The sequence below is a fragment of the Nematolebias whitei genome, chromosome 13 (genome assembly GCF_014905685.2).
Source record: "Nematolebias whitei isolate Nwh7 chromosome 13, NemWhi1, whole genome shotgun sequence".
Lineage (NCBI taxonomy): Eukaryota > Metazoa > Chordata > Actinopteri > Cyprinodontiformes > Rivulidae > Nematolebias > Nematolebias whitei.
The window spans coordinates 43,679,639-43,705,917 of NC_056510.1; the positions used below are offsets into that span (position 1 = coordinate 43,679,639).

The window sequence follows — 26,279 nt, forward strand, 5'->3', positions numbered from 1 at the left end:
CATCAGGCAGGCCACCTCCCTTCAACCTGCCCCCCAGCATCAGGCAGACCACCTCCCTTCAACCTGCCCCCCAGCATCAGGCAGACCACCTCCCTTCCTCACTTCAAATCCCTGCTAAAAACACACCTGTTCTCGCAGGCATTTCACTCAGTGTCAATTGATCTAGTGTTTTTTAATCTGTGACCCTATGTTTTAAATGCTTTTTATTAATTCTTCAGTTATTATTATTAGTGTATTGTATATATATATTTTTTCTCTTTAATTTTACTCTCATTGATTGTTGTTGTTGTTAAGCACTTTGATAACTGCTTCTGTTTTAAATGTGCTCTATAAATAAAGTTGACTTGACTTGACACATAGAGACAAACAACCATTCACTCTCTCACTCACACCTCGGGACAATTTAGAGTTACCAGTCAGACTAACATGCATGTTTTTGGTCTGTGGGAGGAAACCAGAGTACCTGGAGAAAACCCACGCATGCACGGAGAGAACATGCAAACTCCACCCAGAAGGCCCATGGACCGGGATTTAAACCAGGGACCTGGGTGCTGAGAGGCAGTAGCTCTACCAGTTGCGCCACCGTGCTGCCCCCCTTGAAACACCAATAAATGGTAAATGGGCTGTATTTATGTATCACCTTTCTATCCTGTCAAGACACTCAAAGCGCTTTACAACACAATCTGTGCCCTCATTTACCCAGGGCTTAATTTGTAAACTGATTGATGCCGGAACACAAATAGCAGGTGGTCCGCCTGTGGCGGCAGTGTGTGGTTCCTCCCCCAGAAAATTTGGAATAAAAGAGATACCATTTCCTGCATTTTGGTGTATTTTAACATATTGCTAAACATCTTTGTTTACCTACATTTGTAAATATTTGATTAAATTGATTAAAAACAGGTCTCTCTTGTAAATGAGTCCTCGAGGCTTCAAAAATGTTCAAGACAAAAACAACTGGACTTTATTTGTAACAGAAGACGTTTCGCTTCTCATCCAAGGAGCTTTCTCAATTCAAAGAGCAGTGGTTAGGGGTTAGGTTTAGGGTTAGGGTCTCGAGGCTCATTGAGACAAACAACCTGTAGAAATAAAGGTTGAATTGAAATTACTATTTTAGAGAGCAAGAAGAAAAGCCTGTGAATAGAGCAGCTCTGATTCTGTCAAAAGTCCTACCCCCCACACCACCACCACCTCAAATATCCACCCCTTAAAGCCCAGAGTCATTGTGCATTTTTATTTTAATTATTTATTAAAAATACAACGAGAGGAGACGTTGCCTAATCTGTGGAGTAGATGTTCCAGCCGCAGCGCACGAACCATGCTCCTGCCCAGCAAAAACGCGGACCGCATGTCCCACGGGGAGTGTCTTCATTCACCTTCAGCTGTGTGTATATGTCTATGTGCAGGAGTTCCGACACATAGCAGCTGTGCGCGCTCTGGAGAGCTGTCTGGAGACACTCCTGTGCATAAAACATGCGCTGTCTGCAGGCCGCACAGCTGAAGCATAAAGACGCTCCCCGCTGGACATGCGGTCCATGTCTCTGCTGGGCTGGAGCAGCTGCATGAAGCTGATACCCCACCGTCAGCTTCATCCAGCTGGCTGGAGCATGTGCGTGAGCTGGTGCGCGTAGTGCAGCTGGAACATCCACTCCACAGACTGGGCAACGTCTCCTCTCATTGTAATTTTAATAAATAATCAAAATGGGGAGTAGTGGCACAGAGGTTAGAGAAGGTGGGCCTGTGATCGGAAGGTCGCCGGTTAAAGCCCCGGTACCGACAACATCAAAAATGTGGGTGGGGTAGGTGAAGCACCCACACCTGCCCCCACCCTCATTCGTCCCACTCTGGGCCCTTGAGCAAGGCCCTTAACCCCCACCATCTGCTCCTTTGGGTGTCCTAGATGGCAGCTCTCTGCTCCACACAGAGGGCTGTGGTAGCTCAGTGGTCTGTGGTTGTGTCACGAAGAGTATCAGGCGTAAAATAACTGCCAAGTCTTCGTGCGACTTAGTTTGTTGTGGCAACCCCTAACGCAGGGAGCAGCCGAAAGAAGAAAATAAATAAATAAATAAAAATGCGTGATGACTTTGGACTTTTAGGGGTGGAGATTTGCCGGATCCGGTCAAATAGTGGCCGGAAGACAGTCGGTCAGAATGAGGGAGTTCACGGATTTTGTTCCAGCAGGATCCGGCTCAAATTAACCACTGAATTGACCCATTCATACAGCTCTATACTAGATCTCTACAAAGCTAATTGAACAAATCATTCTAAAGAGACTAATCAGTGCTTTATCACATTCATACACTGATGGGACACACATCAGAGGCTGTGAGGGGTTCAGTGTCTTGCCCAGGGACACTTCAGCATTTGACTGCTGGTGGAGTTGAACCCCCAACTCTTGCATTGGAGGACGACTGCTCTAATCACTCAGCCACAGCCGCCAGAATTCAATTCAATTCAGTTTATTTATATAGCATTAAATCACAACAAAGTTGTCTCAGGGCACTTTACAGAAACATTCACATACAAAAAAGCTAATTAGTAAAGTTCTCTAAGGAATCCAGCAGACAAGTTGAATCTTGGCTTCGTTGCAGTCTCCCATCCTGAGCAAGCACAGTGGCAACAGTGGGAAGAAAAACTCCCTTTTAAAAGGAAGAAACTTCGCCTTATTACGCCTTATTCGGATAGAGTAATAGCTCCCATCACGGTGCCGAGCCGGTCATTTTGATATAACATTCATGGGGGTACAGATTGTTGTTCTGGTCGCATTAAAGTTGATAGAAGAGTTCAAGACACTCTTCAGGTGGATAATAATAGATGGCTGTCTTTAGGCAGTCCCCATTTAACTAAAATATAAACTTGTCTATGTTTGTGAACAATGTAGCTGCAAGTATGCAGTCATTCTCTAAGAGAACATTATTATAACATAGGTGGAAAACCCACTGAAAGAAATAAATTACTATTAGGCTTGCCTGCATTAAATCTGCAGAACACTTTTTCTAGCCCTAAATGAACAAATACATCCTACAGTTGTTTATGACTCATCCAAGGCAGATCTTCTGCTATTTCTCTTACAAATGATAGATGGACATCCAACATTACTGACAGGTAATTATTGCCATTAATGCTATATCAAACCTGATAAAAGATTTTTTTTAAATCTGTACACAGGGACACACCTAATCTTCCAATAAATGGTGACACCAACTAAATGTATGTCTTTTAAAACAATGGGTGATATTGATTATACTCGTAGTACAAAGTATAACGGATATTTAACTGTGTTGATTTCATGTGCATCTTTAAAAGCATTAAAATATAAACTGTGTTCAGTGTGTATTTAAACTCTGAAAAATAAATTGGCAACAACAAAGGTGATGAAATTATTGAGTACTAAAATAACTTTATGGATAGAGCTGGAAAACGAGAAATTATGGAGAGAATATAAATTTGTTTGTACCTGTTAACATCATTGGTCCTTTATGTGATCCAGTAAAAAGGGGATAAAAAAAACTACTGCTTCTGGTGTTTTAGTGAATAAAACAGTCACAAGTTTGTTTCTGGTTAAAAATCCAACTACAGTAATAACAGTAGAAAATTCTGCATTAGTATTTCATGAATGACAACTATGATCTCACAATCTTCAAAGACATAAAAGTAAAATAAGCTCTAAAATTGTGGTCCAAAGAGTCCTCGTTTCTTTCCATAGTCGAAGCAGACAAGAACAGTTTCTTCACAAGCTGATTGGTTATTTCCTCTTCTTTATTTTTAAGCAGCCCGTGTCTTGTTGGTCCTCCTTTTGAGCTCTTGAAGCTTGTTCATTTTTTACCCTAACATGTTCATTAACATCACAATCTACTGCTCTCTTTTTAATTTTGGCCCCTCCATTCGACCACTTTGGACTCTGGGACAATGTAAAGCCATCTAAACAAGAACCTGCAGACGATGAGGAAGAGGAAGGTGAGACAGGGCGTGGATAAAGTGTTGAAGGTTTGTGGATCACTTTTGGAGATAGTGAGGAGCCCCTTGGAGGTGGAACTGGTTGAATGTGTAATTTTGGTCTGCATGGGGAAGGTGCTTCCAGGTGTTTCTCAGCCACAACGATCCCCTGGAGTTTGTCGATCATTTCAGCGAGGAGGTTGAGTGCTTGGGCATTCTCTTCAACTTTGTCTGTAATCATTTCTGTTGCTGCCATCATCTTTTTGCCAAGATGTCGGACGTCCTGACTGCTGTGCTCAACGCTGCTAGCCACTGTGTGAACGGTGGTCCTGAGCTCCTCCATGCTGCAGTTTTTATTGATCTCAAGAGGCAAAGAGGGCTGGTGATGTTTCTGTTGCATCTTCTTTTGGATTCGTTTTGGCTGGTTATGGTATTTATTGTGCTGAGGATCAGTATAGTAGTTGGGCATATATGTATGGTTTAAAGGTTCTCCTTGGTGTTTTTTATAAGGTACAGCTTGACACCAGTGTTTTCTGTCAGTAGCAGGAAGAGTGCTGACTCCTTGCTGCTGTGTTGAGTGTTGAGTACCAGGAGTTGGAGGTGCTGTGTGGACTCTAACCAAGGTCTGACCAGATGTGGTAATGATCCTTGATTCTCTTCCGCTTGAATCCTTTTTATATAAAAGGGGAGAATTGGGAAGACTGATACTGTAAGCAGGGACTGGAGGAGGAGGGTAAGCATAGTCATCACTGCTTCCATTGCAAGAGGCACCTTCTTTCCTGTGAGCTTTTGGTCTCTCTGAAATTTAGCATCATGTAAGAACAAAGAAAGAAAAGTAAAAAAGTTAAGAAATAGATCAAATAAAGGTATGCTTGAAAATAATGTTAATTTGCCTCGTCAATGAAAAATATGAAGGATGAAATGAGGTTTGAGCATGGTTCTGAGGTTAAAAAATAAAATAAAATAAAAACAGACTAATGAAATGATGCCTTTTAGCATTTGAATAAAAAAGAACCAGCAAAGCAACATGGAAACTTCCAGGAAAGATGAATGAACGCAGGAATGATGTGCTGGTTCCCTTCCCTTTTTCATATTTGTGATTTTGGCATCAACAACTTGGTTAAAGACAATGGAATGATTAAAATAATGGACTGATGACTGGCTCCATGCTTCCTCTTACCAGAACAAACATCAAGACTAAAGACAGCTGGAGCTGAGTGGTTGTGTTCTTGCTTCCAAAGTCTTGCATTTTGAGGACACACATGGCAGTTTCCTGTTGACCCATAACGAGGGAGAATTGAGCAGGACTGATTTTTGGGAAGAGATAACTTTCTGGCTTCAGTCTCTGTCATTCTAAGCTCCTCCCCTGACCAGGCCCTTCTCGCAGGGATGAGGTGCTCTAATGTGAGGCGATGAAGGCTACTCCAACGTCCACGATTTACTCCCGTTCCATCATCTGCTACACTTCTTCTGCGCTTGTCTCCACTCTTGGTGCACAAAAAAGAAGAAACTGAGTTTTTAAAATTCACAGAGATTCCTGTAACATTAAAATACAATATATTATGCTATGTAATACAGCCTAGGCTGTTGTACAAATAAAGCCATTTTTATGGGACCTGCAAGCTTATTTCAACATTATTAAGTCATGTGTATGGACAATAAACACCTGAGGAGTAAAGAAGACATGTTACATCTATATGTCTAGAAAATATCTTGTGATTTTGTGGAGTGCCAGAGCCAGAAACTCCGACATACATCAACAACTTCTATAACGCCCAATAGTAATTTGGCATGACATAATCTAGGATATGAAAGAGCCAGACTCTTATAGCATCAACAAATTGTATATTAAGAAGCCGTTTGTTTTTTGTTTGCTTGCACTTTGACATTTTAAATAAATCTGCAGAGGCTTTTATTCAGTTCTTAATGCTAACAATTTATTTGCTATAAATTAAACAAGATTTATGAGAACATCTATGATAAAATAATTAAACAAAAAAATAACCTGCTGAACTACTGAGCCAGAGGTTGCCATGGTGATTTTTTCCTTTTCTAAGGTGCACCCAGCACTGCTACTAGGCAGACAAATGTGCATATTAGAAATTAAGCCTAAAGCCCCCAGTATACTGCCGCGTATGTCCATACGCAGAGGTACGCACATACGTACGCAGAGGTACGAGCGTACCCCCCAGGGCATGTCCGTGCAAAGCTCAATTTCTATGACCGCATATGCGTAAGCGGTGTCACACAATAAACTGATGGACTGTTTTGTATGCGACACCAATGTATTAAATTCCCCTTCTTCATCCCTGATCTGGCCTTTTCTTTTGTTTTTTTGCCAAGAGGCAGTGATCTCTTCCTCCTCCGTTGATGCCATGACTGAAATGATGAGAAATTTTAGGGAGCACCATGTGCTCCCTAAAACAGGTCTCTCTTGAAAATGAGTTCTCGTGGCTCAATGAGACTAACCTGTATAAATAAAGGCTAAATGAAATGAAAAAAAAATGAAGGAATTTGTCACGAGCGAATTAAACTCAGGTCCAGCGTGGCTGCGGGAGGGTCTGGAGATTTCCTGGTGGGCTGGTCTGATGTGTGGGCTGTAGAGCTAGCGCTCCCTGTTTTTTTGTTTTTTTTAGATCTTTTTATTAACAACATATAAACACAGAACACCGCTGTGGCTGAGGCTGCCAGCACTCGTTTTGTTTTTTTTCCCCCGACCTGTTAATCAAACCAGTAGGCGTGTCAGCAAATGACCAATCAGTGACCTCAATTTGTCCTGAAGGTAAACACCCCTTGTCTGTATGCCCGAGTACGAAGTCTGAACCATCTGCGTACAGTACACGCGTACGTACGCGTGAACGGACGTACGCGACAGTATACTGGGGGCTTAAAGAATTGTCAATGTATGAAAACTGCGTTCTATCAAACAAAAGATTGTTATGGGCATAAACTTCTAGTGAACTTTTTTTTAATCTACAAGGCACTATGCTGTTCAGCGTCAGGAGGGTTGTGATCAGTCTTACATCGGGGAAACTAAACAGCCACTGGCCAAAAGGATGGACCAGCACAGAAGATCAACATCATCAGGCCAGGACTCTGAGGTCTACACTCATCTCCAGGCCAGCGGTCACTCTTTCAAGGATGAAGATGTTCACATCCTTGATAAAGAGGAACGATGGTTTGAGAGAGGAGTAAAGGAGGCCATCTTTGTGCAAAGAAATCATCCATCATTAAACAGGGGTGGAGGCCTCCGTGTTCAACTGTCCCCCTCTTACAATGCTGTTATTGCTAGTATCACTCAGCCCTCTGTGAATAGTAAACAGCCATTGGGGCATTAGGTCGTTAGGCTGATGGTCCTCTTTTTGCACGGGAACAGCTAGTTCTGGATGTCACCAGAAAACTGGTTGATCCACTATGAGAAGGTGCTATTTATAGGACAGAGTTTGTTGCAGCTTCTCAGACTGACAGTCTTTTGGATAAAAGACAAAAGGTTTCAACAAAGAAGCGTCCATCCAGAGGACCTGACTTAACCTGGTTAGATTGTTCTAAATGGATTATTGAGCATGCATCAGGATACATATGGACTGTTCCCTTCCTCAGGGATTATTGCCACAGTGAGTGAACTCGCATGAGGATTTGGTAATTATTTTATGCCAGATGCCCTTCATGATGCAACTGTGGACCACTGAGCTACCACAGCCCTCTGTGTGGAGCAGAAGACTGCCATATAGGGTGCCCAAGGAAGCAGATGGGGAATTAAAGGCTTTGCGCAAGGAGCCAGAGTAGGGCAAATGAGGGTGGAGGCAGTTGTGGATGCTTCATCTTCTCCACCCACATTTTGATGATGAGGTCAGAAGGGGGATTAGAATCTTCCGATAACAGGTTGAACTCTCTAACCTCTGTACCACTACTCCTCTAGTCTATACTATTATTAAAATCAATGTACAATATTCAAAATCAAGTTTCACAAAGAGACCATTTTTTTCTTGGTTTCTGGAAATGTAGCAAACCAAAATTGATGAAGGAAATGGAAAAATAATGGACAATGCCAGTGGGGCTCAATCCTGGTCCTCAAGGGCCACTATTGTGCATTTTTTACGTTTCCTGCAATTCAGCAGGTCTTAAAGTTCTGCAGAAGCCTGTTAATTACTCATTCATTCAAATCAGGAGTGTCAAAGCAGATATACAACTAAAACTTGCAGGATACTGGCCCTCAAGGAACAAGACTAAGCTTGCCTGGCCTATGCAAGCCATTGGTGCCTTTGCATGCGGGTGTGTGTGTGTGTGTGTGTGGGGGGGGGGGGGGGTTTGGGTTATTATTCTGGGTTTCTCTCTGGACCTGTTGCCTCTGCAACCTGGCTATAGATCAATGGTAGATGATGGAGATAGAAATTATTTCCTGCTGTTGATATCACTTTTTCTTGTAATGTTGGAGTATAAGTACACCCATAAAGGTTGTACAAGTATGACAAATGGTCCATACCTTTATTAAAAAGACTGGGTTGAATTGTGAATGTCAATGAGTCTTTAAAATCAATCAGAATAAAAATATATTTGATAAAATATTGGTTTTCAATGCGATGATTCCAAAGATTCCAAGGTTTTTGTACAAATATTCTACACAAAATGTTTATGATTGTTTGTCAGCAAATCAATGCAGAAAATCAAATCTTTGCACATCTTTAAAGGTTGTGTATATATATAAACTTACTAGAGGCTGATTATTCTTAACAAGACAAACAATCCTCACTGCCTCTTCATCCTCAGGTAAACCATCAGGCAGGGGTGGCAGGACAGGTAAATAGTCCGACTGAGCCACACTGTCATGGGATGATAGCAGGGCCTGCCAAACACAGAGACCACTAAAAAGAGTCCAACAGAACATTAGATATGAGTTACTCAAAGGTTGGAGAGAATCTCAAACCTGGACATGTGGTGAGCTGAGGAGGTTGTAGAGTTCTCTAGCTTCAGCTGAAGGACGGTGTGCTTTATGTAATATACTCATGATCTGACAAGACAAAAAAAATCAATAAATAATTATTAGGAAATTTAAAATATGTGTATTTATTGCATTTATTTGTTTCTTCAGCAACTGAGCTGTGATTCATGGGTCTTATATAGCTGGACCAAGGGTACACATGCTCAATAATAGAAGGGTTGTAAGCTCAATCATCCAGGTAGATAACAACAAAAAAGGCTAAATCATGTCATCTGGACCAGTTTATGAAACATTTTCACTTACAGAAACTGGTCCAGATGACATGATTTAACATTTTTTGTTGTTGCATACTTGGATGATTGAGCTTACAACCCATTTTCTGAACCACTTTGGCCTTGGCTGTCCTCAGGCTGTGTCTGTGAGTAGCAAGATGGCCATCTGGTCTAAAACATTTGATTGTTGTACATGATGAAGATTGTTTTGGATGGGTGTGTTTTGCATAGTTAAAAGCCTACTTCTGAGATTCCAACAGGAGGTTTGCTTGAAATTAGAGCAATCATTTCTAACCCGCGCCCGGCCTGGCCCCAAAGGCATTAAAACTTTGGATCCAATACTTATCATCAGCGCTAAGCAATCTTTTTAGAGTACCAGTTTCTAGAAATTTTAATAGCACACGAATCAGAGAAAAACAGCATTTACCTTCACAGCAGCACATAGCACAAACGGAGCACAAAGAATACACACATACAGACCTGCAGCGGTCCCTCCCTCCTCTGCTTCATCAGGGCAGAGGTATAAAGAGAAACTTTTTTGCTTGTAACTCAGTCCAAAAATTAATCAACGTGTTAAAACATTCTTGTCTTTCTTCACGGGTAAATCAAACATTGCCCCACATTGGACGCCAATAAAATAATATGTAGTGGGAAGGCTGGTCTGAACACCTTTTAGCAGGTGTATACACTAACCGTTCAAGTTATGTAATAAATGTTGACCAGCCTCAATCCCAAAACATATGCATGAGTCCTTGTAACAAATTTAATCTCCCTCTCTCGAGGAAAAGAGAAAAAATCCGGAAATTTAAATACACAATTCAGTAACGTTTATTTTCAGTTTGAATAATGACAATATACCATACCATTTTATTTATAGAGCACTTAAAACAGCGACAAGGCCAACCAAAATGTTGTACAGATAGAAAAACAAGCAACACACAAAGCAATATACAAAATGAAGTAAATCAGAATATAGACATAAAAACGATGCAGATAATAAATATAACGACTGACCAGTGTGGAGTATGCAGGTTCAAAACACAGATCATCTGGTGTTGAATGCTACGTAATAGTAGTGGGTTTTTAAATGGGATTTGAAAACCGAGAGGGAGGGGGCTTGTCTGACAAGCAGAGGTAACTCGTTCCAAAGTCTTGGGCCTGCTACAGAGAAGGCCCTGCCACTTCTGCGCTTAAAACGAGTTCCTGGAACTGTGAGAAGTAACTGACCTCAGAGAACATGGTGGGACATATGGCTGTAACAAATCAGAGAGATGGGGGGGCGAAACTGTTCAGCTATTTGTAGACATACAGGAGTATTTTGAACTGGATTCGAAGGTGAACCGGTAGCCAGTGCAGGGAGGCCAAGACTGGTGTAATGTGTTCTCTTTTGCCTGTACTAGGGATGGGACCGATCTGATACAGTATCGGTATTGGCCTCCGATACCAGCATAATTTACGTATCAGATTTTTCCGATCCTACCTGCCGATATTTCTGATCCATGATGCATGTTGGCTTCAAACTATGGAATGGATTTCCTGAACAGAGGCATGTCTCATGAGCCCAGAGTAATAAGACCCGCCTCACATTCAGGAAATCCATTTCATAGTTTGCAACCAGCTACAACGTGAGGGCTGAGTGAGCAGCATTGTGGCTAACAGCTAACCAACTTTTCATCAAAACATGTCCGCTGTGTGGAAGTATTTTACACTAGAAACACCACAAAACAAGACAACAACGTGCAATATCTGCAGAGCGATAGTACCAGATTAAACCGCGGTAAAGTTAGTTTTACGTTGGATATTCGAGCTCCGTGGTTTCAGCGGGGCGCAACTCTTTGCTCAACCCACAACAGCCAACTCGACCCCAGCCAGCCGCGTCTAATCTGCCGCGTTCAATCTGCCTGTCTCTGAGGAGGGGCAGACTCAGCGCAGCTGACCGAAATCAGGCTGCCTGCTTCGGATTGAACAAGAAGAAGACATCGCTGAAACCACGGAGCTCAAATGTTTACAGAGAAGTTGTTAAACTTCATAATTAATGATCAACCACTATCAGTTGTAGAAAATTAAGGATTTCTCAGCTTTATACTTGCAGCCAAGATATAGTTTACCCTGCAGAAGATATTTATCAGTACAACAGTAGACAATCATAAAAAAGCATGATTTGAAAATTATATTTAAAAAAAATGAAACAAAAACAGCTACATTATAAAGTGATGTAAAATACTAAAAACAGGGACATGTCTGTTGGTTTGTGCCATGAACTTAGCAGGTGTTTGAAGCCAATTAACATTTTATTTTATTTTAATTAATTTATTCATTCATTTTAAAGAAACAAAATTTAAAAAAACATCATCAAAAAGAAAACATTGAATGAAAAGAGTGCAGAAAGAAGAAAAAAATTCTTAGATCTGCCCCTTATTTAAAAAAATATAAAATAACTTTAAACAATCACTTAAATTAATCACTTTAATATCCACTTTAAAGCTAGGAATAAAAAAAAAAACATGTTTTGTGTTAGCAGAATTTAATTGTAACGTTAAAACTTATCCAGCATTAATAAAACCACAAGTTGCCTTTTTGGACATGCATGCATATATTTGTACAAATTGTACTTGAGAGGAGATTATTACAGCCTCATATAAAATCAATGATGATCATATCGGAACAGGATCGGTATCGGACGATATTCAGATTTAGGTATCGGGATCGGATTGGAAGTTAAAAAAAGTGGATTGGTGCATCCCTAGCCTGTACTGGTTAAAAATCAGGCTGCTGCATTCTGGACCAGTTGTAGTCGTGCAATCAAGATCTGACTGATACCAAACAGGAGCGAATTGCAGTAATCAAGCCTAGATGTAATGAATGCGTGTATTACTGTCTCCAGGTTATTTTTTGACAAAATGGGCTTCACCTTAGAAAGTCGCCTCAGTTGGTAAAAATAGGATTTAACGATCATGTTTACCTGACTGCTGAGTTTCATGGAAGGGTCCATTATCACTCCCAGATTTGTGACTCTTTGTTTTTCTGACAGGGCTAGAGCGGAAAGGTCGATGCATATATGGCATATATAAAATTTGAATTTTCATATTTCATATTGTTCATATATACCAAAAGGGTAAATAATATAGGTAGTCTGAAGACTTTGAGAAGAGTATTTTGAATTTGGACTAAGCTTCTAGCTCTAACGTTAAAATTTAGGTAAGCTTTATTTCAGATTCGTGAACTAAATTATGTCTAAACAAACTCAGTTGGCACTTGTTTCATCAGCAGAAGGAAGATGTTTTATCCTACCTGGGAGATGTCCATTCTCTCATTATCATAGCGGATGCGATGACCTGAGCCAGAGGTTCACGTTGTTACCGGAAGAGGGATGTTTTCCTTCGGGGACTTCGTCTCTTTCAGCTTTGCGGGTATGACTCTCAGGGTGTCTGAACATTTTAAGGACTTTCTCCATCTCTCAGCTAGGCTGGCTCAGAGCCAACTCTCCAACAGGACAATTTCTTCCATCATGAGACTGCTCTCTCCAGAAAGCTCCTTTCAGCAACTGCTCATCTCAGCAATTGCCTTGACAACAACTACTTGACAACTACTGCCCAACAACTGACCTCTGGTGTCCGTTTACCTGACACATCAGAAGTCGTGCCCCCTAATCTTAACCAGAGTGCTATTGCCTATTGCAGTGGGTGTAACCCGACTGTATAATTAATGGAATTTTCCCATTTGAGATTAAAATCTCAACTGGGAAAATTCGACCCCCATCTGTGATAATACAAGGAATGTTGCCTGTCACTTAATCTGACCCAAATCATTGACTCTCCTACCAGACGGAACAATAACTATCATGAAAAATCTTCCATCTTAGACCTATTTCTAACAAAAATGCCTCACAAATTCCTCGGTATAGGTGTTTTTGCCAACATTTTAAGTAATTACTGTGTAATAGCGGCTCTCAGAGACATTAAACTTCCACATCCTTAGCCCAGATTAATTCAAAAAATGAATTTGAAACATTTTTGTGAACAGTCATTCCTCTAGGATTTATCTAACTTTGACTGGCATCATATTCAGAATCAAAATCAGAATCAGAATAAGTTTTATTATCATTGCACCGAGATACAACGAGAACATGTACATACAGTCGTCCGAAAGATGGACGGAGTGCACGAAGCTGCTACTATAAAAAACCGCGGCTTTCTTATTCTTATTCAGAATAATATTTTGCTTGGATGAGAAAAGAGAAGAAAACATGAGAAGAGATGGTATAAAAAAAGATCTCTCACGCCGTGTCCTAGACAGGGCATAATTTCCTCCATTGCTGGCCCTCTTCCTTGTTGACAGTCGTGTCAAACTGGTTGAAAACAACAAAGTCCATGCTCAATAATCCAGGTATACAATCCAACATTTTTCAGTCAACATTTTTCAGTCATTGCCGGCCCGAAGAGGGCTGACAATGGAGGAGGGACGTACCAAAGAGACCATCTTATCACAAGCAGAACTGGTTTGTTCCACTTTGGAGTAAATTGTTGGGGGAAGAATCATTTTTATTGTGTGTTTCCTTGACTGATGAAGCCTTCCGGATCGAAGGCAAAACGTTTCAGCACAAAAAAGAAACTGTCCAGATGACCTGACTGAAAAATGTTGGACTTCTTGGTCTACTGCCTTCATACATATCCTCCTACATGTCTCTGCGTGAGTGCAGCTACAGCGTGTGCTCCCAGGATATTATTACATGCAGTGTCCCCTCAGTGCGGGCTGAACTAGGCAAAAGGGCCTTCTCTTGCTCTGCTCCTGTTTACTAGAATATCTTGCAAAAAGATCTGACGCTTTCAACCTTGTACTCTCTAAGTGGCTTTAAACATCTGTTAAGTTCCTGGCAAAAACTAACGCAGACATCTTCCTGTTTTTAGTTTTCTACACCGCCTTATAATCTAGATGGGTTTTTTTGTTTCTTTTTTTCCTTTTCGTTACTTTTCCTTTTGACTGTTCTTTTGGTTGCTATTTTGTTTTGATTTGTTAAAAAAAAAGAAATTTAAAATTTTATGCCTCTTTTGTGACTGTCTATTGTTGTTGTCGTTATTCACTGTTGTTATCACTCTTTGTTAAGAAACGTTAGTTACGTACTGTAACCCCAGATTCTATGAGCATAGGCGTAGCCCTTTAAGAGCTGTCGCTGGTGGGTTTATCCCGTCATGCAAAGTATCGCACTGAAAAGTTTAGTCCACGCCCACCTGTTGTGTGGGCCCCACCCGGTCCGTATAAATTACGTTAAGAGTGGGTAATCGGCTCCCAAATAGCTTTTTCTTCAGCCATTTAGGAGCCAGTGAGGCCCGACGCTTAAAGGGCTACGCCTATACTCATAGAATCTGGGGTGACAGTACGTAAACAATATTCTATTTCGTATAGGCTTCGCCCTTTATGAGCTGTCGCTGGTGGGTTAAAGGCGAAGCATGATGTGGTCCCCGCCTCACTGGATCCATTCGAACACCATAAGAAGTGCCCGTTTGCCCAGAAACACAACTTGTCACTCAGCTCTCCATGTAAGTAAATACGCGTTGCGTAATTACGCGTACCATGCACAGACGCGCGCTGCTTAGTTTACGCGTTCCGACTGCATGAACGCCCCAAAAAAGTTTTCAACGGGAAAAAGGAGAGGCTGAAAAGGGCCATGAACAGAGCAGATCCACAGCTCTTCAACATGAACAGATTAATAATAAGTGAACTGTCCATCCATCCATTTTCTTCCGCTTATCCAGGGTCGGGTCGCGGGGGTAGCAGCCTAAGTAGGGAGGCCCAGACTTCCCTCTCCCCAGCCACTTGGGCCAGCTCTTCCGGGGGAATCCCGAGGCGTTCCCAGGCCAGCCGAGAAACATAGTCCCTCCAGCGTGTCCTGGGTCTTCCTCTGGGCCTCCTTCCGGTGGGACGTGTCCGGAACACCTCACCAGGGAGGCATCCAGAAGGCATCCTAAACAGATGCCCAAGCCACCTCAACTGGCTCCTCTCGACGTGGAGAAGCAGCGGCTCTACTCTGAGTCCCTCCCGGATGATCGAGCTTCTCACCCTGTCTCTAAGGGAGAGCCCAGACACCCTGCGGAGAAAACTCATTTCGGCCGCTTGTATCCGAGATCTCATTCTTTCGGTCACAACCCAAAGCTCGTGACCATAGATGAGGGTGGGAACGTAGATCGATCGGTAAATTGAGAGCTTCACCTTTTGACTCAGCTCTCTCTTCACCACGACAGACCTGTACAGTGCCCGCTTCTCTGCAGACGCTGCACATATCCGCCTATTGATCTCACGCTCCATTTTTCCCTCATTCGTGAACAAGACCCCAAGATACTTGAACTCCTCCACTTGGGGTAGGACCTCCTCCCTGACCCGGAGAGGGCATTCTACCCTTTTCCGGCTCAAGACCATGGCCTTGGATTTGGAGGAACTGATCTTCATCCCGGCCGCGTCGCATTCGGCTGCGAACCGCTCCAGCGAAAGCTGTAGATCACGATCTGATGAAGCCAATAAGACCACATCATCTGCAAAAAGCAGAGATACAATCTGATTATTAATCAAATGAACTGATTGATGTCAGAAGTCATGAACTGATTAGTGACCATAGAACAAGAACAACAGTCATAACCTGTGACTGATAACATCTCACACTGTAAATGCATGCAGTCAGATGTGAGTTTAAACGAGATTCCATGAAACAACAATATTCATTCTGTCAAGGCCCTAAGGACAGAATGTGTCATGGAACAAGCCGACACATCACGTAAATAAAAGCGAATAAATGAACAGGGTGTTGACCACTCGGCCACAGTGCAAATATCCTGCATTGTCATACCATTATGCAAAGCAGTCGAAGATGCGATACATCTGGTCGAGTGCACCCTGAGGTTGTCAGAAGGCTCTAAATCTGATGCTCCGTAGGCCTTCAGAAATGGCCTCACACAGCCAATGTGACAGGCGCTGGGTGGATAACGGGCGACCTGCAGATGCATCTCTATAGTGCACAAACAAATGTTGAGTCTAACGCAGTGACGCCGTGTGTGCTACGTAACAGGTCAACGCATGCATAGGGCAGAGAAGATGGAAAGATGCTTCTTCTTCTGATTTGTGGGGAGGAAGGAAAAATCCCTCCAACGATATCGCTCATTTTAAAAGAGCTTGTGATGTTTTTAGGCATAAACGCTGGATTAGGTCTCAGATCAGCTGAGCTGCCATCAGCCTGAATTCTGAGACATGACGGAGCGACAGAGAGGGTAGATTAATCACTCACCCTCTTTGCTTATGTTAAAGCCAACAGCAGGGCTGTTTTAAGAGACAAGAATTTATTCGGAACCTGATCTAGTGGCTCGAATGGAGCTTTGATCAGGGCTCGCAGAACCAGCGTTAAATCCCACTGTGGAGAAAGTGGGCGTGATACAGGCCTGCGCCTCTGTACACCTTTTTAAAAATGCTTCATCAGCGGATGATTAAAAGCTGTTCTGTCCCCGAAACCTTCGTAACAAGAAGAGATGGCTGCAGCGTACGTTTTAATCGTGCTGAACGCCAGATTTCTGTCCATCAGCTGCTGCAGAAAGGACAGCACGCTACCTAGTGGACATGAGGTGGCCTCTACACCTTTTTCACTACACCAACGCTGAAAAGCTGTCCACTTTGATGTGTACAGCACTATGGTGGAGACAACACGTGAATCCTGGATTGGGCGCACTACATCTTGAGAGAGACCCATCCTCTCTAAACGGATCCGCTCAGCGGCCAGACCCAAAGGTGCTGGCCTATTTCTGGGTAAATCCTGATCGCTCCTCCCACCTGGAGGAGAGCATCCTCCCTCCACGGCAGTTTCCACGGGCGCCCCGATAACAGGCGTCATAGAATTGGGAACCATGGGGCGTTCACGCACTCGGGAGCCACCAGGAGGGCTGTCAGCTCCTCCTCCCGAACTCGGTTCAGAAACCATGATATCAGAGGGAATGGGGGAAATGCGTAAAGAAGCATTTTGGGCCATGGGCTGTGAGCAAACATGTCCACCCCTAGCGGTGGTTCGTCCCGCGGGCTCAGTGAGAACCATAGATGACAATGAGCGTTCTCTCCTGTGGCAAAAAGGTCCACAGCTGCTCTGCCAAATTTCTGCCACGTCTGAGCCATCAGCTCGGGATGGAGGCTCCAGTCCCCGTGACACGGACTGCCCCTGGACATCACATCCGCTCCTCTGTTCAGAACGCCAGGGATGTTCACTGCTCTGATGGAGAGCATATTTTGGTGTGCCCAACACAGCAGCCGTCTCGCAATGTGTAACATTTGGACTGAGCGCACACACCCCTGCCGGTTTGTGTATGCTGCAGTCACTTTGTTGTCTGTGTGAATCAGAACATGTTGATTCCGCAGCACAGGAGCAAAATGTTGAATCCCATTCAAAACCGTGCGACATTCCAAAAATATTTATATGAGCTGCTGTGTGGGGTGTCCACTGCACCCTCACAGCTCGGGACATGCATGTGCCTCCCCAGCCTGACAGGGACGCGTCTGTGAAAACTGAGACGTGTGACGTAGGTCTGCTGACAGGAACTCCCTCTGACAGAACAAGAGGGTTTCCCCAGTGTCTCAGGTCGATTCTCATGGAAGGGGGCACAGCAATCAACCGTCTCTTCTGCCTCACCGGGTCCACACGCAAACGAGCGAACCACCTCTGGAGGCGTCGCATGTGGAGTAGGCCCAATGGAATCACCGTGTGAGCAGACGACATCGTCCCTAATAACTTCATGACGGAAACAGCTGTTACTACACTGCCCGGCTTCACGTGGCAGAGCTGGTCCTATAGAGCTTCAGCTCTTGTCTGAGATAAACGAGCCTTCATAGTGACCAAGTTTAGCTCCACTCCCAGATAAACGATCTTCTGGACCAGGTGAACTGAGCTCTTCTCCCAGTTGATGGTGAAGCCCAGATTTTGCATGTGTGACGTCAGCTCCTGAGTTTGCACTGCTGCCTCCTGTCTGGAACGGGTCAGCAGCAGCAGATCATCCAGAGAAAACATAATTCTCATCCCTGCTCTGTGTAGTGGCTGCAGAGCCGACTCGACTCATTTTGAAAACGTGCGTGGCGCGAGGAAATACCCGAACAGAAGTCTGTTGTATTGATACTGGGTCCCTTGAATGGAGAACCGCAGGAAATTTCTGTGCTTTGGAATGATTGGAATGTGGAAGTAGGCGTCTTTCAGATCGATGGAGGTAAACCAGTCGTTTTGCTGAATGTTATCTAAAAGTTGTCTGGTTGTCAACATGTGAAAATGTCTCTCCATGATCGACTTGTTTAAAATTGACTATTCCAAGATGGGTCTCATCCCTCTGGTCCGTTTTGGGACCAAGAAGTAACGAGAGTAAAACCCTGTGTTTTCCTCTCCGTCTGGAACCCTAGAAATTACATTTTTTACCAGAAATTCCTGAACTTCTGCGTGGAGGAACGAGATCTGTTCTGGAGATGACAGAACCGTCTCTAAAATTCCTTCGGGGGGGGGGGGGGGGGTTGGGCTGTAAACTGCAATGTGTATCCCCTGCTGATAAGACGGTTCATCCATCTGTCTAGAGAGCACGCTTGCTGCCATTCCGCGTAATTTTTGGGGAGCGGGCACACGTTTTTGTGCTACGTCATGTTTTTTATGGATGCCAACCAAGTTACAGCCTCCACCGCCGTCATGTGCTGCGGAGGCGTACTCCGAGCGACCCATGGGGAGGCTTCCTTGAAAGGGCCCTGAAGGCGCCTCTGTGCCGCGCTAAGGCTGTGGGCTCACATCCGTGCTGATGTGAGCTGGCATGCACTGAGGGGAGGCGTGCCCGCCCTTGGCCAAGCGGTGCCGTTTAGGTGAGGGCTGCCGTGGGGCTGCGCATTTGTCACAGCTGCAGTCAGAGGAGGCAGCACACAGCCTGGGCTGAGAGCGAGGTTTCCCACTGGACTCGGTCTGCTGAAAACATTCACTTTTGGCTGCTGTGTCACGCGCACATTTTGTGTGTTTCTCGAGCTGCAGTGATTTTTAAAAACCTGTTTGGAGGACACCGGCTCACTTTGTGTGGAGGATGTGTGAGGAGAAGCTGCTGTTAGATCATTTGAACTGACAGTCGGGCTGAAATCAGACACTTTGATTTCTGAATGATGTTTACGTTTTATTTCAGAACTCAAACCATCATTGTGCACACACACATCCTCCGCAAGGAGTCATTTTTTGAATCTTCTCCCCCGTGAGCCCTGCAGCTGGTTGTTCCAGGACGGCGCATGTTGGTGGTCTCTAGGGAAACGCTGTACCGCTGGTTGCTGGGATGAGGAGGGCTGTTCTCTGACGGGAGGGGCTGGCAGCGGAGCGAGAAGACGCTGCTGCAGCTGTGGAGCGTCTCTGCTGTTGCCTCTGGCCACACTCTCTCTCCAGCAGGCGGGAGAGGAGGAGTGCGGCTTGATCAGATGGCGCACAGTCTCCGACAATCTTCCGACTTCTTCGATTTCTCGAGCATGGCCTTGAAATTGGCTCGGAACAGCACGTCAGTCGTGATGGGGCCCTCCAGCAAGTCCTTCTGCAGCTTCTCCGGCAGGGAGGGGAAGTGATGGAGCCAGGTGGACCTCTGGATCATCGTCATCCAGGCTGCGATGCGAGACAGGCAGACAACAGAGGAGGCGCACAGGTTGAAGATGACGTCAGACGCCTTGCAGAGGGAGCTCTCTTCGTCTCCTCAGGCAAGTATGTTCCCTCCAGCCTCTTTGAGATGCTGTACGCCAGCAGTGCAACGTTGTTGTTCACTGCGGCCACCTGGAACGCATACTGGTGAGCTCAGTTGGAGAGTGACGTCACCATCTGGTCATGCTTCCCTGGAGGTACAGGACGCTGGTCCAACCTGGACATCTTCGCTCCGAGAGCCTCCGCCAGGCTTGGCTCCAGGGGGGGCACCGAGGGAAAATTCCGCTCAGTAAACCCCTCCACTCTGGTGATGGGCGCGAATGTGGAAACCCGCGCTTTCAGTCTACCAGGTCTGGCTGCAGCCTCGTTCCAGTAGGACGTCACTGCTGGGAAACGAGGCCAGATGGGATCAGGACGGTGAGCCGGGGTGGAGTCAAACCTTCACGCTAGATCATCCGATCTGGGCGGGGGGAGGAGAGGGACGGAAAGTCCCTTTGTGTCAGCCGCCTCCTGGATTATGCCAGGCAGCTCTGAGAGGAGGGCACCGAAGGCTGGGAGCAGTGTGGTCACCCCCCACCCCCACCCCCCCCATTCCGATACTATGCTCTCCAGGAGGGAGTGAGCAGCGGGGCTGCTGCTGATGTCACCTGTCCCGGAGGAACCATCCGATTCGCTCCTAGAGTCTGCGTTAAAGAAGTCGATGGCTTCGTCCAGCGAACAGTCCCCTGCCACAGAGAGGCACTCCTCGACGTTAGCCTTGAACAAGGCTGCTCGCCTCTGCCTCTCCTCCGGGGGGACGAGGTCACAGAGGTGGCAGGAGGAGGCGAGGTCGGCATGGCGGGGACCCACGCATCCTTCGCAGATGTCGTGCCGGTCAAAACTCAGTATGTAGCCGGTCTTGCAGGACGGACACAGGTGGATGATGTTGGTGCTGGACATTGCATTGTTTGAAGCTCAGTGCTATTAGCTTGCTGAAGAAAAATGGGAGCCGATTACCCGCTCTTAACGTACTTTAAACGGACAGGGTGGGGCCCACACAACAGGTGGGCATGGACTAAACTTTTCAGTGCGATGCTTTGTATGACGGGATAAACCCACCAGCGACAGCTCTTAAAGGGCGAAATAGAATCAGGTCTCTCTTGTAAATGAGTCCCCGAGGCTCAATGGGGTTAATCTGTCTAAATAAAGGTTGAATCAATATAATTATAACCTCCCCTCAAAGTCTTTGAAGGAGAAACGCAATAGCTTTTGATAAAAATGTCAACACCTTGTTTTACACAAACACCATTTCTTTTAGCAAAATGCAAGTTTGATCCTGACAACCCATTATTACATGCAAAAACATTTGTTGAAGCTCTGTCCAACTTGGGGTGGGGGTAACTTCCTTTGTTACTACAGCAGCCACAGTTCTGTAGTGAGGTAAAGTTCACTCTTAGAGCTTTCTGCTCAGAGACTGCCTAACAATTTTCAGTTAGGTCATCTGGACGGTTTATTTATTTGTGCTGAGAAGTTTCGCCGCCCATCCAGAAGGCTTCATCAGTCTGAGGAAACACCAAACAAAACTGCTTCTCCCCCAATAGCTTACTTCATAGTGGGAAAAAAAAGTTCTGTCGGTGCTAAGATAGTCTCCTGGGCACACCCTCTCCTCAAGACCCCACCCTCTCCCTTGTTGACAGTCATGTCAAACTGGTTCAAAACACCAAAGTCCATGCGCAATAATCCATGTATAAAATCCAACAATTTTCAGTCAGGTCATCTGGACAGTTTATTTATTTATTTTTTTTTTGGGCTGAAATCTTTCACCTTCCAGGCAAAAGGCTTCATCAGTCTGAGGAAACATCAAACAAAACTGCTTTTCCCCCAATAACTTACTTCAACGTGGAAAAAAATTTATGTTGGTGCTAAGATGGTCTCCGGGGCAAGTCCCCTCTTCCGGTGTCTTTTGGACTTTCTATCTACAGTTTGTCTTTTGTTGGATCTTGGATATACGCTACAATACACAATTGTATTTGTCCATGAAACCCGATGATTCCAATCACTTACTTAGACTACAAGCAAGTCTTAAAGACATAAAAGCCTGGATGACACTAAATGTTCTGCTTTTGAATAAAGACAAGACTAAAGTTTGGGTTTTCGGACCTGAGCATCTTAGGAATAATTTTTTCAGTCGTTTGCCCTCCTTGAATAACAGTTATCTGGCCTCCAGTTCTAATGTTAAAAATCTTAGTGTTATTTTTGATCAGGACATGTCTTTTAACCCCCACATTAAAAACATTACTAGAACCAACATTTCTTCCACTTGCGCAATTATTGCTAATATTAGAAACATCTAATTTAAAACTGATGCAGAAAAACTGGTTCATGCATTTGTCACATCTAGACTGGACTATTGCAATGGTTTATTATCTGGGTGTCAAAATACTTCTTCAATTCAATTAAATTCAAAAATACTTTATTAATCCCAAAGGGAAATTATTTGTTGTTGTAACTCATTATCCTCATTTCATTAAGAGATGTTATAGATGCTGATGGCTGTAGACAGGAATGATCTCTTGTAAAGGTCCATCCCACAGTGGATCCTAAGAAACTGGCTGCAGATGCCGTCCGATCCATCCACCCAGACTCGGCTGGCCTCTCAGTTCCCCCCGGGCTGTAGGACAGCGCGAATGTCGGGCAGAACGCCTCCCAGAGCGATGACCACTCCTCCCAGCGGTCTGCCGAGCTCCTCGTCACTGCGGACAGCCAATTGTAGGTGCCGAGGGACGATCCTGTCCTTCCACTGTCATGAGCCGTGTTTCCTGCTAGTTCCAGGATCTCAGTGGTCAGGCACTCGAGCACAGCTGGCAGGTAGATGAGAATGCGTCCACAGAACATCCTTTTCAACTCAATTAAGATTTAGGGCTGTAGTTGAGATATTATTTGAGCTTTTGAGATGTTAATCAGCTGCTGTTGGTTGTAGAAAACTGCCTTGTTGCCATGGTTACGCATCATAACAAATGTCCAAAACTAAAAAAGTTTCAGTAAAAATCCTTCCAGCTGCACAGCATCTGATACCAGAGGAAACAATCATCCAAAAAATGTGATTTACATCCAGAAAAAGAGGAATTTATGTTTCCAAAAGCAAAATCTCAGAATGAAAGTAACAGAGCTGCTCCAACATGCAGCCACCTTGAGCGGCACAATTCTTTAAGTTCTTTTCTTTCTTTAATTCAATTCTTTAAGTTAATCCAAAAAGTCTTCAGTTAATCCAAAATGCTGCTGCCAGAGTCTTAACTAGAGTAAATAGGAGAGATCATATTTCTCCAGTTTTAGCTTTTCTCTGTTGGCTTCCTGTCAAATTGAATTCAAAACCTTACTTCAAACCTACAAAGCTCTCAACAGCCTATCTCCATCTTATGAGAACCTACTGTTCCATATTTTCCTAACAGAGCACTCCACTCTCAAACTGCAGGCTTACTTGAGGTTCCTAGAGTTTCCAAAGGCAGAATCGAAGGAAGATCTTTCAGTTATCAGGCTTCTCTTTTGTGGAACCAACTTCCATTTTCTGTCCATAAGGCAGACACATTGTCCAGTTTTGAGACTGGGCTTAAGACTTTCCTTTTTGATTAATCCTATAATTAAGATTGGCTTGTTGTGCTGCCATAGGCTTTGACTACTGGAGGACCTCATTTACCTAATTTTGTTAAATGAATTGTTCAAATTGAATAGTTTTCATTTGATACTATTTCTATTTTAACGTGATTCTTGATCTGCCATTGTGTATCTGTTCCTCCTTCCTGTTCCTTTCAAACACAGCCAGTCGAAGCAGATGGCTGCTTGTCCTGAGCCTGGTTCTGCTAAAGGTTGCTTCCTCATGAGGGAGTTTTTCCTTTCCACTGTTGCCTTCGTGCTTGCTCAAGATGAGAGTTCTGTGATGGAGTTAAATTCAAAACAGTCTGCTCGTCAGGTAAATAGTGTTAACTTACTTTTTATATATATGAATGTTTCTGTTCAGTGCCCTGAGATGACTTCTGTTCTGACTTGGCGCTGTATAAAGTAACTGAATAGAATTGAATTGACCTGGAGGCCGACTTGCCGACGGCTGACTGTGGAGCACCCACACTGAACTCTGCTGCTGTATGTCTGCAGATTATTCTATTCCAGGCTGATTCTGTGGCAATGTTCTCATGCATATGCATTTACTGTATGCATCTATGTATGCAACCTGTCCTGAATGCAGTCCTTGCAAGTAAAATGCTGGTTAAAAATAATCACCTGCCATAATTTGTGGTTCTTTTGGGTAAACAACATTAGTGAGAGATATTTTCTCCAGTACAAATGAAAACTGAAAGCATCCAAACCTGGTAATTTTTCATTGTTTGTACATGGAGATGTTTACTTACCTCAAATGAGAGTCCTGAGGCATAAGGTAGAAATGGGCTTGGCGCTGCCCTCTGGAACTGCAGCAGACACTTGTAAATCTGCAAAGAAAAACGTAAGGACTTTTGTAATCTGTTAATTAAATATAAAGATGATTTGACAGTTTTACTAAAGGAACAGTAAAACACATACCCTTAATAAGGTACGAAGCCATGGAGCACTCAGGAGTTCATGAAGAATATGAGCGCCACTAATGTTTCTGTTGGCGGCATCGCTGACATCCTCCACCATGCTGGACAGCACATCACTGATGTCTGCACACACACATACACAGACCTCTACATGTGGTTTGTGATGATGATGTCAGTTTGAAAACATGGATGGTTGTTATTTCTTTATTGAATTGTTTTAGTATTTTGTGTATTGTCAGACATATAAGAGAATCTCTACAAAATGAATAAAGTACATACAGTATTTCCACCTTTCAGCTATTTTTTAGTTTTGCTTACATACACCAGAATTTTCAAATGTTATCATATGTTCCATATTTTCTGCCGTATACTTTGCTCTGGTGTATGCTGCATCAGTCCAAAAATGTCTAATATAGAGAAAAAAAACAGAAGTCGCTTTGCCGTAAAGGTCGTATTTTTTATGTGTCACCACTGACGTGTCGTGTGCGTCACTGCTGCCGACCCAGAAACGTAGGCCCATGTCATGCCAAAAATCCACTGGCCGCCAAATGGCAGTGGCAGGAGCACGCGCGGGATGACTTTAACAAGAATTAACAACATTAACACTTAAAAACAATTATTTGTTTGCTCGACATTATAGCAAAGGTGTGTCTAAGTTTAACATTTTTTTTATTTCAATTCTCAATTCAACCTATATTTAAACAGATAAGTATCATTGAGCCTCGAAGACTCATTTACAAGTGAGACCTGTTTGGACAGATGTAAAATGTGGTGACAATGACACATAGGGTTTGGAGACAAAAAAAAATCCTAACACGCTTTTAATCTTTGTTTGAATGTCAACAGCATGATAATGAAATAAAATCTCAAACATAAGCACATAATGACATGGACAATCCACAACGAGGGGGTCCGCAAGGACGGTGAGCATGTCCAGAGACAAGACACAGAGGTACTGCAGAGTTCAGATAAGATCGCTCAGTTCAAATAGTCCCCTCTGGAGAGATCCGTACACACTCGGGGTGTGTCGAGGACAACCAAGTACGAATCCAGAGAATCCTGAAATGATGACAGAATATTTATTCAGCTGGGCCCCTCTGAAAAGTTCATGGAATTCCTCGTTAGGAGGGGAGGAGGGCAGAGCATCAGGTTTACAAAACTTCCTGTCAAAGCTAGTCATGGAGCCAAATTCAGATAAACACGTTTGTTTTGGGGACAGGCAGAACTTTAATGACATCTACATTGAGTCTGTGTCGGCCCACTCGGTTCTGAAACGTCCAAATTAAATGACCAGGCCAATGGACCATGCCTGAGAATAATCCCTGAGATCTGATCCATCCTGCCAAAAGCAAATGAGTCCAGGTGCTCGAGGCACGAACCTAGTCATTATTAGGCAAGCAGCCTGATCAGGTCCAAATTTGCTACCGACGACTTCCTTAATTGTTGATAGACCAGGAATCAGCCGAATCCAAAAAGCAGGAACCAGTTATCATAATTCCAATTATATACATGTCCTTAAAATCCATCAATGGCAGCAGAGATAAATACAAATGAACTTCAAGTCAAATGAGACTAACCTGGATAAATAAAGGCTAAATGAAAAAAAAAAAAAGTCGATGAAATATCCAGCTGCGTGTGTGCCAACAGGGAAAATCGGCTCACCTAAAGCCAGTCTTCTCTTCGAAGAAATATTATCAATTGTGTTGAGGGACCAACTGACCATCCATCCATTTTCTTTACCCGCTTCTTCCATTTTGGGTCACGGGGGTCGCCGGTGCCCATGTCCAGCAATCACTGTGTGAGGGGTGGGGTGCACCCTGGATGGGTTGCAAGTCCATCACAGGGACACAGAGAGACAAATGAGACAAACAACCATTCACGCTCTCTCTCTCTCTCTCTCTCTCTCTCTCTCTCTCTCTCTCTCTCTC

At 43.9% G+C, this 26,279-nt stretch overlaps 1 protein-coding gene across 1 annotated transcript in view; it reads right to left on the reverse strand.

Moving 5' to 3' along the window:
- Positions 1-26,279, reverse strand: part of LOC119419352 (MAGUK p55 subfamily member 4-like) — a 110,552-nt gene that overhangs the window by 81,780 nt on the left and 2,493 nt on the right. The window contains exons 2-5 of the mRNA XM_037686660.1: positions 24,353-24,474; positions 24,184-24,261; positions 8,858-8,941; positions 8,645-8,776 (exon numbers count right to left, since the gene is read on the reverse strand). Coding sequence (XP_037542588.1) covers positions 8,645-8,776; positions 8,858-8,941; positions 24,184-24,261; positions 24,353-24,474 — 416 coding nt within the window. The remainder of the gene's footprint in view (positions 1-8,644; positions 8,777-8,857; positions 8,942-24,183; positions 24,262-24,352; positions 24,475-26,279) is intronic.